The sequence below is a fragment of the Chiloscyllium plagiosum genome, unplaced genomic scaffold, assembly GCF_037043375.1.
Source record: "Chiloscyllium plagiosum isolate Xiang-an unplaced genomic scaffold, Cpla_swu_hap1 HiC_scaffold_34, whole genome shotgun sequence".
NCBI classification, from domain to species: Eukaryota; Metazoa; Chordata; class Chondrichthyes; order Orectolobiformes; family Hemiscylliidae; genus Chiloscyllium; species Chiloscyllium plagiosum.
Genome location: NW_028270172.1, coordinates 52626133 through 52645981, shown reverse-complemented (window position 1 = coordinate 52645981; position 19849 = coordinate 52626133). Strand labels below are relative to the sequence as shown.

The 19849-nt window shown below is 44.1% G+C and overlaps 1 protein-coding gene across 4 annotated transcripts in view; it reads right to left on the bottom strand.

Moving 5' to 3' along the window:
• tmem108 (transmembrane protein 108) overlaps positions 1–19849 on the bottom strand; it is a 186154-nt gene that overhangs the window by 87625 nt on the left and 78680 nt on the right. For all 4 annotated transcript variants that reach the window (XM_087978685.1, XM_087978682.1, XM_087978683.1 and 1 more), the window contains one exon: positions 9341–10525. In XM_087978685.1, the coding sequence (XP_087834811.1) occupies positions 9341–10525 (1185 nt within the window). The remainder of the gene's footprint in view (positions 1–9340; positions 10526–19849) is intronic.

Here is a 19849-nt window from a genome sequence, read left to right as displayed (position 1 = left end):
CCCTCTACCTTAGATATTCTAGAGTTGCCTTGAAATTGATATCATCATGGAATGATTTGATCAAAGTTTTCATGATATTCAGTAGAATAGATAGTAAATACTTGAACTTTTTAGGGCGGCATGGTGAGTCAGTGGCTAGTACTGCTGCCTCACAGCACCAGCTAATAAGGAACCAGGGACCCAGGTTCAATTCCAGCCTTGGGTGGAGTTTGCACCGGTTTCTTCCCACAGTCCAAAGATGTGCAAGTCATGCTAAATTGGCCATGCTAAATTGCCCATAGAGTTAGGTGCATTAATCAGAGGGAAATGGGTCTGTGTGGGTTAACCTTCGGAGGGTCGGTGTGGACTTATTGGGCTGAAGGGCCTGTTTCCACACTGTAGGGAATCTAATCTAATCTAATACCGGGAATTACTTGCACTTTGGGGAAGACTGGGGCCAGCAGGTATAGATTAAAAATCAGAGCCAGATTTTTCAGGAGTGATATCAGGGACATTCTATGCAGAAACGATGGTGAAAGTTTAGAACTCTTGTGATAGATCAATTAGAAATTTAAATTTGAGATTGATAGTTTATTGTTATCCAACCATGTTAAGGGATATGGGCCAATGTCCAATGGAGTTACATCGCAGATCGGGCACTATCATAAAGAATGGCAGAACAGACTCAAGCAACTTAATGTCCTACTCCTATTCCTAAATGCATTGTTCAAGTTTTGTTTTAAACTGTGCACTGATTTAAAACACAAAATAGTGTTATAGTAATTGCCTGGGGTGGCAGAAATGCATCATTCTTCCGCAAAGACTGTATTAATACAGGTACGTATCCGTTTATCCGAGCATCCAAAAACCGAAAAGCTCCGAAAACTGAAGGTTCTCATGGAGCTTGCAGCATCAGTCATGTCTGCGTAACATCACGGGGTTTTCTTGGCGGGCGAGGGTCGCATCCACTCGACCCACATGGCTGTATGGCCCAGCACTCGGAGGCATCAGTTGTGTATTGTATTTATTGTGGCAAAAGTGAGGACTGCAGATGCTGGAAACCAGAGTTTAGATCAGAGTGGTGCTGGAAAAGAATACCTCTATTCCTGAAGAAGGGCTTTTGCCCGAAACGTCGATTTTCCTGCTCTGCAGATGCTGTCTGGCCTGCTGTGCTTTTCCAGCACCACTCTGATCTAAACTATTGCATTTCCTGTGCTAAACTATTTAACTTTAGAGTGAAAATGTCAAAAAGAGGTGCAGATACATCTATGGCTAACAATAACATAAAGAAAAGGAAGCATCTGTCATTATCAATAATGCAGAAAGTAGAGTTATTGCAGAAGCTTGATCGTGGTGTGGCTGTGCGGCATCTTACTGAAGAATATGATGTCGGAACTACCATTGACTGTGATTTGAAGAAACAGAAAGACAAGTTACTGAAGTTTTATGGTGACAGTGATGACCATCAACTAATAAGAATAGGAAAACACTGCAGAGGGCAAAAAAAATGAAGATCTTAATTGTGTGTTGATGGACTGGATTATGCAACGAAGTGTGAACGTATGCCACTGACTGGTTTGATGGTCATGAAACAAGCCAGAAAATATCATAAAGGCGAAGGTCAATATTCAGAAGGTTGGCTGCAGAAATTCAAGAAGTGTAATGGTGTGAAGTACCTGAAAATCTGTGGTGAAAAGACTTCTGCTGACCATGAAGCAGCTGAAAATTATGTTGGTAAATTTGCCAAGCTGATATCTGACAAATCCTTAGTCGCGAACAAATTTACAATGCCGATGAAACAGCTCGTTTCTGGTGTTATATCCCCAGAAAAACATTAGCAACGGCTAATGAGAGAGCACCACAGGTTTTAAGGAAACTAAGGGCAGATTAACTAATCTTGGGTGTAGGTAAAAACAATGACTGCAGATGCTGGAAACCAGATTCTGGATTAGTGGTGTTGGAAGAGCACAGCAGTTCAGGCAGCATCCGAGGAGCAGTAAATCGACGTTTCGGGCAAAAGCCCTTCATCAGGAATAAGGGTGGAGAGATAAGTGAGAGGAGGGTGGGGGTGGGGAGAAAGTAGCATAGAGTACAATAGGTGAGTGGGGGAGGGGATGAAGCTGATAGGTCGAGGGGGGAGGGTGGAGTGGATAGGTGGAAAAGAAGATAGGCAGTTAGGACAAGTCATGGGGACAGTGCTGAGTTTGGAACTGCAATGAGGTGGGGGAAGGGGAAATGAGGAAATTGTTGAAGTCCACATTGATGCCCTGGGGTTGAAGTGTTCCCAGGCGGAAGATGAGGCGTTCTTCCTCCAGGCGTCTGGTGGTGAGGGAGCGGCGGTGAAGGAGACCCAGGACCTCCATGTCTATAAAGTGGCTAAGAACAGTGGGAAATCAGAAGATTGGGAAGGATACAAAAGCAAACAGAGGATAACAAAGAGTGTAATAAGAAAGGAGAGGATCAAATATGAAGGTAGGCTAGCCAGTAATATTAGAAATAATAGTAAAAGTTTCTTTCAGTACATAAGAAACAAACGACAGGCAAAAGTAGACATTGGGCCACTTCAAACTGATGCAGGAAGCCTAGTGATGGGAGATAAGGAAATAGCAGGAGAACTTAACAAGTACTTTGCGTCAGTCTTCACAGTGGAAGACATGAGTAATATCCCAAAAATTAAAGGGTGTCACGGGGCTGAGTTGAGTATGGTTGCCATTACGAAAGAGATAGTGCTAGAAAAGTTAAAAAGTCTTAAAATTGATAAATCTCCTGGCCCCGATGGGATACACCCTAGAGTTCTGAGAGAGGTGGCTGAGGAAATAGCAGAGGCATTGGTTGAGATCTTTCAAGAGTCACTGGAGTCAGGAAAGGTCCCGGATGATTGGAAGATGGCTGTTGTAACCCCCTTGTTCAAGAAAGGATCAAGGCAAAAGATGGAAAATTATAGGCCAATCAGCTTAACCTCGGTTGTTGGTAAAATTCTAGAATCCATCATTAAGGATGAGGTTTCTAAATTCTTGGAAGAGCAGAGTCTGATTAGAACAAGTCAACATGGATTTAGTAAAGGGAGGTCATGCCTGACAAACCTGTTGGAATTTTTTGAAGAGGTAACAAGTAGGTTAGACCAGGGAAACCCAGTGGATGTGGTCTATCTAGACTTTCAAAAGGCCTTTGATAAGGTGCCACATGGGAGGCTGCTGAGCAAGGTGAGGGCCCATGGTGTTCAAGGTGAGCTGCTGGGATGGATTGAGGATTGGCTGTCTAACAGAAGGCAGAGAGTTGGGATAAAAGGTTCTTTTTCAGAATGGCAGCCGGTGACGAGCGGTGTCCCGCAGGGTTCGGTGCTGGGGCCACAGCTGTTCGCATTATATATTAACGATTTGGATGAGGGAACCATGGGCATTCTAGCGAAGTTTGCCGATGATACGAAGTTAGGTGAACAGGCAGGTAGTACTGAGGAAGTGGGGAGGCTACAGAAGGATCTTGACAGGTTGGGAGAGTGGTCCAGGAAATGGCTGATGGAATTTAACGTGAGCAAGTGCGAGGTCTTGCACTTTGACAAAAAGAATAAAAGCATAGACTACCTTCTAAATGGTGAGAAAATTAATAAAGCCAAAGCACAAAGGGATCTGGGAGTGCTAGTCGAGGATTCTCTAAAGGTAAACATGCAGGTTGAGTCCGTGATTAAGAAAGCGAATGCAATGTTGTCTCTTATCTCAAGAGGGTTGGAATATAAAAGCAGAGATGTACTACTAAGACTTTATAAAGCTCTGGTTAGGCCCCATTTGGAGTACTGTGTCTAGTTTTGGTCCCCACACCTCAGGAAGGACATACTGGCACTGGAACGTGTCCAGCGGAGATTCACACGGATGATCCCTGGAATGACAGGTCTAACATATGAGGAACGGCTGAGGATACTGGGATTGTATTCGTTGGAGTTTAGAAGATTAAGGGGAGACTTAATAGAGACGTACAAAATAATACATGGCTTGGAAAAGGTGGATGCTAGGAAATTGTTTCAGTTAAACGAGGAGAGTAGGACCCGTGGACACAGCCTTAGAATTAGAGGGGGTCATTTCAGAACAGAAATGCGGAGACATTTCTTCAGCCAGAGAGTGGTGGGCCTGTGGAATTCATTGCCACGGAGTGCAGTGGAAGCCGGGACGCTAAATGTCTTCAAGGCCGAGATTGATAGATTCTTGTTGTCTCGAGGAATTAAAGGCTACGGGGAGAACGCTGGTAAGTGGAGCTGAAATGCACATCAGCCATGATTGAATGGCGGAGTGGACTCGATGGGCCGAATGGCCTTACTTCCACTCCTATGTCTTATGGTCTTATGGTCCATGTCCTTGGCAGAATGGGAGAGAGAGTTGAAATGTTGGGCCACAGGGTGGTGTGGTTGATAGGTGCAGGTGTCCCGGAGATGTTCCCTAAAGCACTCTGCTGGGAAGCGTCCAGTCTCCCCAGTGTAGAGGAGACCGCATCGGGAGCAACGGATACAATAAATGATATTGGTGGATGTGCAGGTAAAACTTTGATGGATGGAGGTGAGGGAGGAGGTGTGGGTGCAGGTTTTGCAATTCCTGCGGTGGCAGGGGAAGGTGCCAGGATGGGAGGGTGAGTTGAAGGGGGGACGTGGACCTGACCAGGTAGTCACGGAGGGAACGGTCTTTGCGGAAAGCAGAAAGGGGTGGGGTGGGAATATATCCCTGTTGGTGGGGTCTGTTTGGAGGTGGCGGAAATGTCGGTGGATGATTTGCTTTATGCGAAGGTTGGTAGGGTGGAAGGTGAGCACCAGGGGCGTTCTGTCCTTGTTACAGTTGGAGGGGTGGGGTCTGAGGCAGAGGTGCGGGATGTGGACGCGATGCGTTGGAGGGCATCTTTAACCACGTGGGAAGGGAAATTACGGTCTCTAAAGAAGGAGGCCATTTGGTGTGTTCTGTGGTGAAACTGGTCCTCCTGGGAGCAGATACGACGGAGGCGGAGGAATACGGAATGGCATTTTTGCAGGAGGTAGGGTGGGAAGAGGTGTAATCCAGGTAGCTGTGGGAGTCGGTGGGTTTGTAAAAAATGTCGGTATCAAGTCGTCGTCATTAATGGAGATGGAGAGGTCTAGGAAGGGGTGGGAAGTGTCAGGGATGGTCCAGGTAAATTTAAGGTCAGGGTGGAAGGTGTTGGTGAAGTTGATGAATTGCTCAACCTCCTCGCGAGAGCACGAGGTGGCGCCAATGCAGTCATCAATGTAGCGGAGGAAGAGATGGGGAGTGGTGCTGGTGTAATTACGGAAGATCTACTGTTCTACGTAGCCAACAAAGAGACAGGCATAGCTGGGGCACATACGGGTGCCCATGGCTACCCCTTTGGTCTGGAGGAAGTGGGAGGATTCGAAGGAGAAATTGTTAAGGGTGAGGACCAGTTCGGTCAAACGAATGAGAGTGTCGGTGGAAGGGTACTGTTGGGGACGTCGGGAGAGGAAGAAACGGAGGGCTTGGAGGCCCTGATCATGCCGGATGGAGGTGTAGAGGGATTGGATATCCATGGTGAAGGAGAAGCGTTAGGGGCCTGGGAAACGGAAGTCTTGGAAGAGGTGGAGGGTGTGAGTGGTGTCTCGAACGTATGTGGGGAGTTCCTGGACTAGGGGGCATAGGACAGTGTCGAGGTAGATAGAAATGAGTTCAGTGGGGCAGGAGCATGCTTTAGAAATGAGTTCAGTGGGGCACGAGCATGCTGAGACAATGGGTCGGCCAGGGTGGTCTGGCTTGTGGATCTTGGGAAGGAGGTAGAACCGGGCAGTGCAGGGTTCCCGGACGATGAGGTTGGAAGCTGTGGGTGGGAGATCTCCTGAGGTGATGAGGTTCTGTATGGTCTGGGAAATGATGGATGGTAATGGGGTGTGGGGTCATGGTTGAGGGGGCGGTAGGACGACGTGTCCTCGAGTTGGCGTTTGACTTCAGCAGTGTAGAGGTCAGTGTGCCAGACTACCACTGCGCCCCCTTTATCTGCTGGCTTGATGGTGAGGTCGGGATTGGAGCAAAGGGATTGGGGGGCTGCGCATTGTGAGGGTGAGAGGTTGGAGTGGGGAATGGGGGTAGACAGGTTGAGGCGGTTAATGTCCCAGCGGCAGTTGGAAATGAAGAGGTCGAGGGCGGGTAATAGGCCAGCGCGGGGTGTCCAGGTGGATGCAGTGTGTCGGAGGCGGGCAAAGGGGTCCTCGGAAGGTGGACGGGAACCCTGATTGTGAAAGTAAGCTCGGAGGTAGAGGCGGCAGAAGAAGTGTTTGACGTCACGGCGTATATTAAATTCATTGATGCGTGGACGGAGGGGAATGAAGGTGAGGCTTTGCTGAGAACTGATCATTCGTCCTCAGTGAGGGGAAGGTCTGGAGGGATGGTGAAAACTCGGCAGGGCTGTGAGCTGGGATCTGGTGTGGGTGTGGAGCTCGGAGTGGGGGTGGAGTCTGTAACTGGAGTGGGTGTGATGGTAGGGGGAATGGGGGTGGAGTCATGAGTAGGGGTGGTGTTCCTCTCAGGGTTCTGGGAGGGGGGGCAGGGATAATGACAGTGGGGTCTGTGGGAGGCGTGTCAGCAGAATGCAGGTGAGTGGCATTGGTGGGAGCGGAAGTGGTGGCAAACACGGCAGTGGTAGGGGCGGGAGTCACTGAGTGTGTGACATCAGCGATGATGTGAGGGGCGGAAGTGATGTCACGTGTGGTGCATGAGGAATTGTGAGGGGTGGAAGTGGCGGGATGGCAGCTGCACCAGCCGCATGTCTGATGGCATCCGAGCAGTTTCAGAGGAATCTACTGGAATGTTTGAGGAGCGCTGGTTATGGAGGTGGGTGGATAAAAGTTTGTTATACTTACAGTTTTTGATGTTTGAGATGGAGTTGAAATATGGTTTGTTGAGAGTATGAATTCTCCTGAGGATGTAGTACAGAGTGGGTCCTTTGTAGTTCTGAGAGAGTGTGACCCTCAGCTGAGGCAGGGCTGACTGTAGAGAGGTTAGGTGCCGGCGCATTGCTGCGAGTGTGGAGCGGAGGATCTTGAAGGAGAACCCTGAATCTTGGGTGTGTCAATGCTGCAGGCACACACAAGGTGAAATTGGCAGTGATTGAGAAAAGCAAACATCTGAGATGTCTTAAAGGTGTACGCAATTTGCTTGTGCATTATTTTGCAAACAAGAAAGCATGGGTAACCAGCGGAATTTTTTCCAACTGGTTCAGTAAGCACTTCATACCAGCATAAGCTCATTGCAGACAAGTTGGACTGGAAGAAATGTGTAAAATTTTGTTGTTACTGGACAACTGTTCTGCACATCCCCCTATTGAACAGCTTGTGAAAAGTAATGTTGGCGGCACGGTGGCACAATGGTTAGCACTGCTGCCTCACAGCACCAGACACCTGGGTTCAATTCCCGCCTCAGGCGACTGACTGTGTGGAGTTTGCATGTTCTCCCCGTGTCTGCGTGGGTTTTCTCCGGGTGCTCCGGTTTCCTCCCACAGTCCAAAGATGTGCAGGTCAGGTGAATTGGCCATGCTAAATTGCCCGTAGTGTTAGGTAAGGGGTAAATGTAGGGGTATGGGTGGGTTGCGCTTCGGCGGGTCGGTGTGGACTTGTTGGGCCGAAGGGCCTGTCTCCACACTGTAAGTAATCTAATCTAAAAATGTTTTTGGCATTTACTTGCCCCCGAATGTGACATCAGTATTATAGCCTTGTGACCAAGGAATTTATGCTCCATGTAGAGTAAGTATAAAGACTATTTTTTAAACAGTATGCTTGCTGCAGTCAACAGAGAGGTAGAAATTCAAGACTTCCTGATAGAGTTTAGTCTTAAGGATGCCATTTATGCAGTTGCTAATGCTTGGAATGACGTTGATTAAGCAACATTAACAAATGCTTGGCACAGACTCTGGCCTACAATGATGTTTCTGGTAAATAAACCTGCAGATGAAGAGTTTGAAGGATTTCATGTCACTGAAGAGAAAAAGACGATAGCAAGCCTTGTTACTTACACACATTTATCAGACGAAAGTGTAAATCAATTACATGAAGCTGACATCGAAGAAATGCTGAACATTAACAATGATGTCCCTGTCGTGCATTCCTTGAGCATTGGGAACATTGCTAATGGTTTTAAATACAGGAACACAGTTGAAAAAGTCCCCATTGACGATATGTTGAAAATGTGTGATCAGTTAATTGCTGGCCTTGAACAATGTTCATTTATCAGTGAGCAAGAGATTATGGCAACTTACTCAATTAAAGAGAGATTGATTAGACAGAAACCTATGTTAATGAGACAGATGACACTTGAAGAAGCCTTTAAAACCGCCACCTGCCATAGTGCTGAAGCTGTGTATATTTGAGTTTTACCGAATGTTTTTCTTGTAATGTTTTTGTACATTTGTATGTTTAAGTTTTCCAGAATATTTTTCTTGTAATGTTTTTTATGGAAATAAAATGTTGTTGAATATTTAGAGTCGATGTATTCCATGAACTTGTATATATTACTCTATAAATAAGCTTTGCATGTTTAAGTTTTCCAGAATGTTTTTCTGGTAATTTTTTAATGGAAATAAAATGTTGTTGAATATTTGTGGTCGATGTATTTCATTTAGTACACTACTCTATAAATAAAGTGTGGTAGTACTTCTAGTCTTCATTTACCCCGCTTAGTGTCAGTATTCATATGTTTTTGCTGCAGTACAGTATTTATCTTTGATTATGGGTTGCTGCCCTGCACCCTACAGGGGACACTACATTAATTCTGAAAACTGCAAAATTCCAATTTCCGCAAAGCAGCTGGTCCCGAGTATTTCGGATAAAGGGATACATACCAGTAGTTAGATACATCAAGAACATAAGTCAGATCATTTGCTATCCTGTGGTGTATTTGAAATTAAGGACATTTATCTTCTAATGGTCATGTGTTAACTTAGGATTTTTGCCCATATTTTGTACAATAGTTGTAGCTTCACATTGCTGTTAGCTTTCTCAATCTAGTAATGCCTTGATTAAAAGCAGCATTTATTTAATTTCAGAGCAGTTATTTATCTTCAGCATTTCCTTATTGATGATGGTAACATATTCCAGCACAATATTTGCAAAATCAGGGATATCACAGCCTTTTTTTTCTGAACATGCTTAGAGTAAATCTGAAATAATGGTTTCAGTTGTAAAACTGAGGTATGTTATAAATTAACTTTTCTAGATGTTCCTCATTATGTAGATTTCTGAGGCTTTAGTTGCACCGGACATTGAACTTTGTAGTGAATCAGTAATAACTATTGTTGTCACATGCAGTATCAATATCTAAGTATTAGTCTATCTATACTATTATAACTGTGAAATTAAATCCTTACTTACAGCATGATGAAACAGGCACACTGATAGCTAGAATAATCCAGGCTATGTCAATTCTACTGAGGCAGATAGTTGCTTTTTCTTGAGGCTCTTCTACTTCAGTTACTTGGGAAATGTTGCTGGCTATTTCAGGGCCCCTAGTTTCTGCATGGATTATTGTATTCGGGAAGTTTCCTGCTGCGGTTGTGTCACATTTGGAGAAAATTGAAGAGATCCCAGGTGTAGACATAGTTGACAGAATGACAGAATTAGATAAAAGATCACTTTCCATCGTGTTGAACGATGTCATGGAGATTGAAGTGTGAGATCCAATCATAGCTGACAGGTTTTGATCACCAACTTTCAATAAATCTTTAAGTCTATCTATAAATGGGGGATATTCATTCGTTGTTACAACATATAATTCCAGATTAAGATGTGGCTGCGACTTAAATGACACGTCATGAAGAGAAGTAACCTGTGACTCAGAAGCAATGATCAGATTAAGTGGCGAGCCAGGAAGAAGTGATCTCTGTGAAACCCTTTCTTCTGTGATGTTTGATTCCTCTGTGTACCAGAGATTCTTAAGGATGTGCAAGTAGTTGATCTCTTTTAGTGTGCCTGCATCAGTTGAAGATTTCAACATCATGATATTATGGATGTCAGAAGTTCTTGAAACCACCTCAGTTTGATGATTACTAGACGAAGACATTGTTTCAAAATCTCTGTGGTATATTCTTGTAGTAAATGAGGAATGCAGTATTACATTACCAAGAAGGTGTCCAGGAGCCACTAACTCATTTTTATGAAGCCGAGACTGTCTTTCCTTTAATTGTGTTTGCTCTGAATACAAAGTATTTTGATTATATGTGGCAACTATGACCTCCTTTGCTCTATGGTAATTGTTGGCATATTCCAGTGGTGATACTGACAATGGTAACTGAGTGACAGTAGGTGTGGGTTCAATTAAGCTGGTATCTCTCAGCTTGATGTCATGGACTATCTGAAGATATTTCAAGATATTTCCATCTGTATCTGAGATCCTATGCAAGTTAATATGATCCATTACTTTGGAGTTAGCACTAGGTTTGAGGAGTTCTGTGTTTACTGTTGTGAAGTCTATTGGATGATTTTGAGATCTTGAGATGGGAGACAATTCTTGTGCAGTGGATTTTCGTTCTTCTGACAATGCCAGGATCATTAGAACAACTAAATGCAAATAAGAATACAATGTTACTTGAAATCAACAGCAAGGTATAGTAATATAAGCATACAATAAATCAAGAATACAGCACAGAGGAAGACATTCATCCCATCATTCCTATAATAGCTCATTCAATTCCCCACAGTCTTACCAAACAGCGCTCTTTAAGTATTTACTCAATTGCCTTTTGAATATTGCCATTACATATTTATTTGGCATCCTTTCAGGCACTACATTCCAGATCACAAAGATTTTTTGTGTAACAAAAGCTTCTTCTAATCTCCTCTAAGTTTTTATTGCCAATCATCTTAAATCTGTATCTTCTGTTTATCAGCCTTTCTTGCAGAAGAAGCAGTTTGTCCTTGTTTATTTTATCAAAATCATGTCTGGTTAAAACCCCACTGAATCTCTGTGCTTAAAGGAGCACAGCTTCTCCCAGTCTTTCCACATACCATTCCTGAGACCACCTTTTGCACCTCAGTACTGTGTTGTCATCTTCCTAATGTGTCATGCCGAACATGATACAATACCATATAAGACCATAAGAGCATAAGACATAGGAGTGGAAGTAAGGCCATTCGGCCCATCGAGTCCACTCCGCCAAACTCCACTTATGCGCATTCTCCCCGTAGCCCTTAATTCCTTGTGACAACAAGAATTTATCAATCTCTGCCTTGAAGATATTTAGTGTCCCGGCCTCCACTGCTCTCCGCGGCAATGAATTACACAGGCCCACCACTCTCTGGCTGAAGAAATGTCTCCGCATTTCTGTTCTGAATTGACCCCGTCTAATGCTAAGACTGTGCCCACGGGTCCTAGTCTCCCCGCCTAATGGAAACAAGTTCGTAGCGTCCACCCTTTCCAAGCCATGTATTATCTTGTAAGTTTCTATTAGATCTCCCCTTAACCTTCTAAACTCCAATGAGTACAATCCCAGGATCCTCAGCCGTTCCTCGTATGTTAGACCTACCATTCCAGGGATCATCTGTGTGAATCTCTGCTGGACACGCTCCAGTGCCAGTATGTCCCTCCTGAGGTGTGGGGCCCAAAACTAGACACAGTACTCCAAATGGGGCCTAACCAGAGCTTTATAAAGTCTCAGTAGCACATCGCTGCTTTTATATTCCAACCCTCTTGAGATAAATGACAACATTAATCACGGATTCAACCTGCATGTTTACCTTTAGAGAATCCTCGACTAGCACTCCCAGATCCCTTTGTACTTTGGCTTTATGAATTTTCTCACCGTTTAGAAAGTAGTCCATGCTTGTATTCTTTTTTCCAAAGTGCAAGACCTCGCATTTGCTCACATTGAATTTCATCAGCCATTTCCTAGACCACTCTCCCAAACTGTCTAGATCCTTCTGCAGCCTCCCCACTTCCTCAGTACTACCTGCCTGTCCAACTATCTTCGTATCATCGACAAACTTCGCTAGAATGCCCCCAGTTCCTTCATCCAGATCATTAATATATAACATGAACAGCTGCGGCCCAAACACTGAACCCTGTGGAACACCGCTTGTCACCGGCTGCCATTCCAAAAAAGAACCTCTTATCCCAACTCTCTGTTTTCTGTCAGCCAATTCTCAATCCATGCCAGTAGCTCACCTCGAACACCATGGGCCCTCACCTTGCTCAGCAGCCTCCCGTGTGGCACCTAATCAAAGGTCTTTTGGAAGTCTAGATAGACCACATCCACTGGGTTTCCTGGTCTAACCTACTTGTCACCTCTTCAAAGAATTCTAACAGGTTTGTCAGGCACGACCTCCCCTTACTAAATCCATGTTGACTTGTTCTAATCCAATACTGCCCTTCCAAGAATTTAGAAACCTCATCCTTAACGATGGATTGTAGAATTTTACCGACAACCGAGCTTAGGCTAATTGGCCTATAATTTTCCATCTTTTGGCTTGATCCTTTCTTGAACAATGGGTTTACAACAGCAGTCTTCCAATCATCCGGGACTTTCCCTGACTCCAGTGACTTTTGAAAGATCTCAACCAACGCCTCCGCTATTTCCTCAGCCACCTCCCTCAGAACTCTAGGATGTAGCCCATCGGGGCCAGGAGATTTGTCAATTTTAAGACCTTCTAGCTTTTCTAGCGCTATCTCTTTTGTAATGGCAACCATACTCAACTCAGCCCCCGACTCCCTTTAATTGTTGGGATATTACTCATGTCTTCCACTGTGAAGACTGACGCAAAGTACTTATTAAGTTCTCCAGCTATTTCCTTATCTCCAATCACTAGCCTTCCAGCATCAGTTTCAAGTGGCCCAATGTCTACTTTTGCCTGTCGTTTGTTTCTTATGTATTGAAAGAAACCTTTACTATCATTTCTAATATTACTGGCTAGCCTACCTTCATTTTTGATCCTCTCCTTCCTTATTTCTCTTTTTGTTATCCTCTGTTTGTTTTTGTAGCATTCCCAATCTTCTGATTTCCCAGTGCTCTTGGCCACTTTATAGGATCTCTCTTTTTCTTTGATACATTTCCTGACTTCCTTTGTCAGCCATGGCTGTCTCATTCCTCCCCGGATAATCATTCTTTTCTTGGGGATGAACCTCTGTACAGTCTCCTCAATTTTACCCACAAACTCCTGCCATTTTTGCTGGACTGTCTTCCCTGCTAGGCTCTGCTTCCAGTCGATTTTCGTCAGTTCCTCTCTCATGCCCTCATAATTACCTTTGTTTAACTGTAACACCATTACATCCGATTTTGCCTTCTCTCTTTCAAACTGCAGACTGAACTCTACCATATTATGATCGCTGCTTCCTAAGTGCTCCCTTACTTTAAGATCTTTTATAAAGTCAGGTTCATTACATAGCACTAGGTCCAAAATAGCCTGCTCCCTTGTGGGCTCCATGACAAGCTGTTCCAAAAAGCCATTCTGTAAGCCTTCCAAGAATTCCCTTTCTTTGGATCCACTGGCAACATTATTTACCCAGTCCTCCATGATCACCATGACCTTGCCTTTCTGACATGCCTTTTCTATTTCCTGGTACATGTTGCGCCTCTGGTCCTGACCACTGTTAGGAGGTCTGTACATAACTCCCATTATGGTTTTTTTGCCTTTGTAATTCCTCAATTCCACCCACACAGACTCCATATCATCTGACCCTATGTCATTCAGTGCCATAGATTTAACTTTGTTCTTAACTAACAAGGCCACCCCGCTCCCTCTGCCCACCTTCCTGTCTTTTCGATAAGTTGTAAATTCTTGGATCCTGAACCCCCTGCAACCATGTCTCTGTGATGCCTACCACATCACAATCATTCACAATGATCTGTGCCGTTAGTTCATCTACTTTGTTACGAACGCTTCGAGCATTCAGGTAAAGTGCCTTAATGCTAACATTCTTATCATTAGAGATATTGGAAGTCACAAGCTGTCCTAAGTTATCCTTCCGTTTTGTTGCATTCCTCATCTGCCTCAAGGTTAAATCCACCTGCATACATGCTATCCTCCTGCTTATCTTTCTATTTAACTCCATACTCCCTGTCGCTTTCACTTTCCCTTCCCCCCAACTCAGAAGTTTAAACCTAACCAGTTGCTCTTTTCATTGGGCATAATTTCTTCCTGTTTTACACAATGTTGGACAGCCTTCCAGAGAGTCAACATGCAATGAAAACAAGGATGGGAAGTAGACAGCACTGCCAAACAAAACAGAAAGCAATGACTGAGGGACATGCAACTCGGGTTGCTGCGGGCAGTGGTACTTAATCTCAATATATTATGCAAGGAAATGTGTTGGGTGAGTTGGGCTAGAATGAAGCCACAGGATGAGGAGACAGTCCACCTGCCATTAGTCTAATTCAGAATAGTTGTTATGGCTACAATCAGAAAAAGAATGCAGAATAAGGTCGATTTGGATGCCAACCGAGAACACAGTAGCAGGAAGGCTAGCCACCAGATAGGCAGCCTGGAGAAAATCTGATTTTGAGGGGTTGAAAATAGAACTGAGAAAAACCAAAAAAACAATGGCATGGAACAACAATAAAAACAAAGCACAGAAAAAACGTTCTGCTGAATGAAAAGAACAAATTAAACATTAGTGAGACTCCACATATAAATGAAGATTTAGGAGAAAGGTTTAAGAGACTAAAATGAAGTACAGATAATAGAGGACTCCACAATGAGAGAGAACATGAAGGAATAGGGAAAGAAGCTTAAACATTTGAAAAGCAATGCTGAACAATGAAATTAACTTAACAAGAAACAGTAAAGTCAAATATCTTACAGTCACTTCATTTAGAGGTTGTGATAGGAATAGGATAATTGCAATACAAATTGGATAATATGGCAGGCAATATTCAAAAGAGGGCAGAAATATTACAGAAAAAGTTTGCTTTTATATTTACTGAGGAGATAGGACAGCTAGCCACAACGTTGATGTTGAGATCAGCAATGAGGAAAGCGCACTTAATTAACAAGTGGGGCTAAAAGTTACAGTTTTTGGCTAATTGCAAGTTGTGTTGAATTTGTTGGGAGGATCTAGCTGCAAAGCTAAGTGGGATTTCTCACCAAATCTTACCAAACTCACCGGATTAATTGTTGTTCCAAACTATGTACCACATCCAATTTACTGACACCCATTTGTTGATATATGAACTAGTGGAACTACTCTGTCAAAATTAGATTAGATTACAATAGATTAGATTACTTACAGTGTGGAAAAGGCCCTTCGGCCCAACAAGTCCACACCGTCACGCCAAAGCGAATACCACCCAGACCCATACTCCTACATTTACCCCTTCACCTAACACTGCAGACAATTTAGCATGGTCAATTCACCTAACCCGCACATTTTTGGATTGTGGGAGGAAAGGTTGAGGAAACAGGATTCAGACAGAGCAGTGGAGGGATACAGGATAGCCAGAAGGGACCTGAAGAAAGGGATTAGGAGAGCTAAGAGAGGGCATGAAAAATCGTTGGCGGATAGGATCAAGGATAACCCCAAGGCATTTTATGCGTATGTGAGAAACCTGAGAATGACGAGAACGAGGGTAGGTCCGATCAAGGACAGTAGTGGGAGACTGTGTATTGAGTCGGAAGAGATAGGAGAGGTCTTGAACAAGTACTTCTCTTCAGTATTTACGAACGAGAGGGACCGTATTGTAGAAGAGGAGAGTGTGAAATGGACTGGTAAGCTAGAAGAGATACCTGTTAGGAAGGAAGATGTGTTGGACATTTTGAACAACTTGAGGATAGACAAGTCCCCCGGGCCTGACGGGATATATCCTAGGATTATGTGGGAAGCAAGAGAGGAAATTGCAGTACCGTTGGCAATGATCTTCTCGTCTTCACTGGCAACGGGGGTGGTACCAGGGGACTGGAGAGTAGCGAATGTTGTGCCCCTGTTCAAAAAAGGGAATAGGGATAACCCCGGGAATTACAGGCCTGTTAGTCTTACTTCTGTGGTAGGCAAAGTAATGGAAAGGGTACTGAGGGATAGGATTTATGAGTATCTGGAAAGACACTGCTTGATTAGGGACAGCCAGCACGGATTTGTGAAGGGTAGGTCTTGCCTTACAAGTCTTATTGAATTCTTCGAGGAGGTGACCAAGCATGTGGATGAGGGAAGAGCAGTGGATGTAGTGTACATGGATTTTAGTAAGGCATTTGATAAGGTTCCCCATGGTAGGCTTATGCGGAAAGTCAGGAGGCATGGGATAGAGGGAAATTTGGCCAATTGGATAGAAAACTGGCTAACCGGTCGAAGGCAGAGAGTGGTGGTAGATGGTAAATATTCAGCCTGGAGCCCAGTTACAAGTGGAGTTCCGCAGGGATCAGTTCTGGGTCCTCTGCTGTTTGTAATTTTTATTAATGACTTAGATGAGGGAGTCGAAGGGTGGGTCAGTAAATTTGCAGATGATACGAAGATAGGTGGAGTTGTGGACAGTGAGGAGGGCTGTTGTCGGCTGCAGAGGGACTTAGATATGATGCAGAGCTGGGCTGAGGAGTGGCAGATGGAGTTCAACCCTGCCAAGTGTGAGGTTGTCCATTTTGGAAGAACAAATAAGAATGCGGAATACAGGGTTAATGGTAGGGTTCTTAGTCAGGTGGAGGAACAGAGGGATCTTGGGGTCTATGTACATAGATCTTTGAAGGTTGCCACTCAGGTGGATAGAGTTTGTAAGAAGGCCTATGGAGTATTATCGTTCATTAGCAGAGGGATTGAATTCAAGAGTCGTGAAGTGATGTTGCAGCTGTACAGGACTTTGGTTAGGCCACAGTTGGAGTACTGTGTGCAGTTCTGGTCGCCTCACTTTAGGAAAGATGTGGAAGCTTTGGAGAGGGTGCAGAGAAGATTTACCAGGATGTTGCCTGGAATGGAGAGGAAGTCGTACGAGGATAGGTTGAGAGTTCTCGGCCTTTTCTCGTTGGAACGGCGAAGGATGAGGGGTGACTTGATAGAGGTTTATAAGATGATCAGAGGAATAGATAGAGTAGACAGTCAGAAACTTTTTCCCCGGGTACAACAGAGTGTTACAAGGGGACATAAATTTAAGGTGAAGGGTGGAAGGTATAGGGGAGATGTCAGGGGTGGGTTCTTTACCCAGAGAGTGGTGGGGGCATGGAATGCGCTGCCCGTGGGAGTGGTAGAGTCGGAATCATTGGCGACCTTTAAGCGGCATTTGGATAGGTACATGGATGGGTACTTAATCTAGGTTAGAAGTTCGGCACAACATCGTGGGCCGAAGGGCCTGTTCTGTGCTGTATTGTTCTATGTTCTATGTTCTATGAAACCGGAGCACCCGGAGGAAACCCACGCAGACACGGGGAGAATGTGCAAACTCCACACAGAGAGTCGCCTGAGGCGGGAATTGAACCCGGGTCTCTGGCGCTGTGAGGCAGCAGTGCTAACCACTGTGCCACCGTGCTGCCCACCATTCACAATTGTTCACACTTCAAAAGGTAACCTCTTAATCTTCTCTGCTCCAAGGAGGATAAGCCCGATTTCTCTATTTTTCTCCTTGTATTTAAAAGTCCTCTTTCCTGATATAACTCTAGTGAATCAACTTATTTTTCCCTCCGAGGCTTTAACATTCTTCCTTCAATAAGGTGCCCACAACTAAACACAATACTCCAAATGTAGTCTGGGCGGCACGGTGGCACAGTGGTTAGCACTGCTGCCTCGCAGCGCCAGAGACCCGGGTTCAATTCCCGCCTCAGGCGACTGACTGTGTGGAGTTTGCACGTTCTCCCCGTGTCTGCGTGGGTTTCCTCCGGGTGCTCCGGTTTCCTCCCACAGTCCAAAGATGTGCAGGTCAGGTGAATTGGCCATGCTAAATTGTCCGTAGTGTTAGGTAAGGGGTAAATGTAGGGGTAGGGGTAGGGGTGGGTTACGCTTCGGCGGGTCGGTGTGGACTTGTTGGGCCGAAGGGCCTGTTTCCACACTGTAAAGTAATCTAATCTAATCAATGATTTGTAGGTGCAGCATCGCCACCTTGTTTTTATAACATATGCCACTATTTATAATCTGAAGGATCCTATTAATCTTCTGAATAGGTGTATCACCTTGCCTGACCACCTTTACAGAATTAGTCACTTTAAGCCAGGGTCCTGTGCTCCAATTCTCCCTCAAAGTTGTACTTTTAACCTGCATTGTCTTTCCATGTTTCTTCTACCAAAATGCATTTTCTTACATTTCTCTGCACTGAAATTCACCTGGCAGGTATCTGCCCATTTCACAAACCCTGTCAATGTCCTTTTGAAGTTGCTCAGCATCAAACTTACAATTTACTATTCTCCCAAACTTAGTATCATTTGAAAATTTAGACATTTTGCCCTCTACAACAATCTCTAAATTGTTTTTATAAATCAGAAAAAACAAGGGTCTCAACACTGATCACTGGGGGCTACCACTTTCAACTCATTTCCAATCTGAGAAATGAGAATCTGATTTTCTGATGAAGGGCTTTTGCCCGAAACGTCGATTTTCCTGCTTCTCTGAAGTTGCCTGATCTGCTGCGCTTTTCCGGCACCACACTCTCGACTCTAGTCTTCAGCATCTGCAGTACTCACTTTCTTTTTTTTTTCATCTTAAATAGATATTTTTATTAGAAATTTAACATTTTTACAAGTTTACAAAAATAAACAAAACTCTCAGATATAAACATTGATATACAATTAGCTCAAATATACAATAGCCAAAATTTGACAAAAAAAGAAAAAAAACAACAAAAAAAAAAAACCGAAAAGAAAAAAAAAACAAACAAACAAAACTCAACTATCTACTAATCTAACCTACAACTAACCAGGGTGTATATTTAAGTCTCTTACATGCTCGGGATGTGTTAACATCAGATATGATAAAACCCGTATTCGTGCGGGATTCCTCCCCCGAGGGGTCGCGGACCAGCCAGGTCTGTAGTCTCAATTAAATAAAAGCCCTTGTTAGGATAGCCGAAATATCTGTATTTATGTAATTCAAAAAGGGCTGCCATATTTTATAAAATAATTCGGTCTTTCTGTGCACCATATTTGTAAGGAAGTCAAGGGGAATACATTCCATAATTAGTCTGTGCCAATTTGAAAGTCCAGGGGGGCCCTCCGCCACCCAGTTCATCAAAATATTTTTCCTTGCACAGAAAGAAAGAATAGAAAATAGTCTCTTCCCGTACGTGTCCAGGGAGGGAAAGTTCGAAAAGCCCAAGAGGAGAGATACGGGGTCCACTTTTATTTCCGTTCCTAAAATTTCTGTCAGGGTACTTGCTACTTTAGTCCAATATCTACGGATCTTATGACAGGTCCATAAGCAATGTACAAGAGTGCCCACCTCTATTTTGCATTTAGGACACATTGGAGATGCTCCTGCCTTAAATTTTGCCAATCGAACCGGTGCTATATGGGCCCTATGAAGTATCTTCAGCTGGATAGCCTGGGTTCTGTGACAAATAGTAATTCTTCTAGCATTTTCCCAGATATCATTCCACGTTTCTGTGGAGATTTCTAGTCCCAGATCCTGATCCCATGTTTTAAGCAGATTATCCATATCTCCCGATACTTCATCATGTAGCAAATGATAAATATTACTGACGGAAGATACCCCCACTGGTCGTAGGACACTACATTCTCTATCGGATTTATAAAGACTATCTAATAACGTAGTCTTCTTCTGTATAAAATCTCGAATTTGGAAGTATCGAAAGAGGTCTCCATTGGGTAATCCGAATTTCTGACGCAGCTGTCCCAAAGACATCAGGACCCCATCTTTAAATAAATCCCCAAGACATGAGATACCCCTGGATCTCCAGAGTTTAAAAGTGGCATCTGTTAACCCCGGTTGGAATCCCCATGCTCCCACTATCGGTGCATAGGGGGATG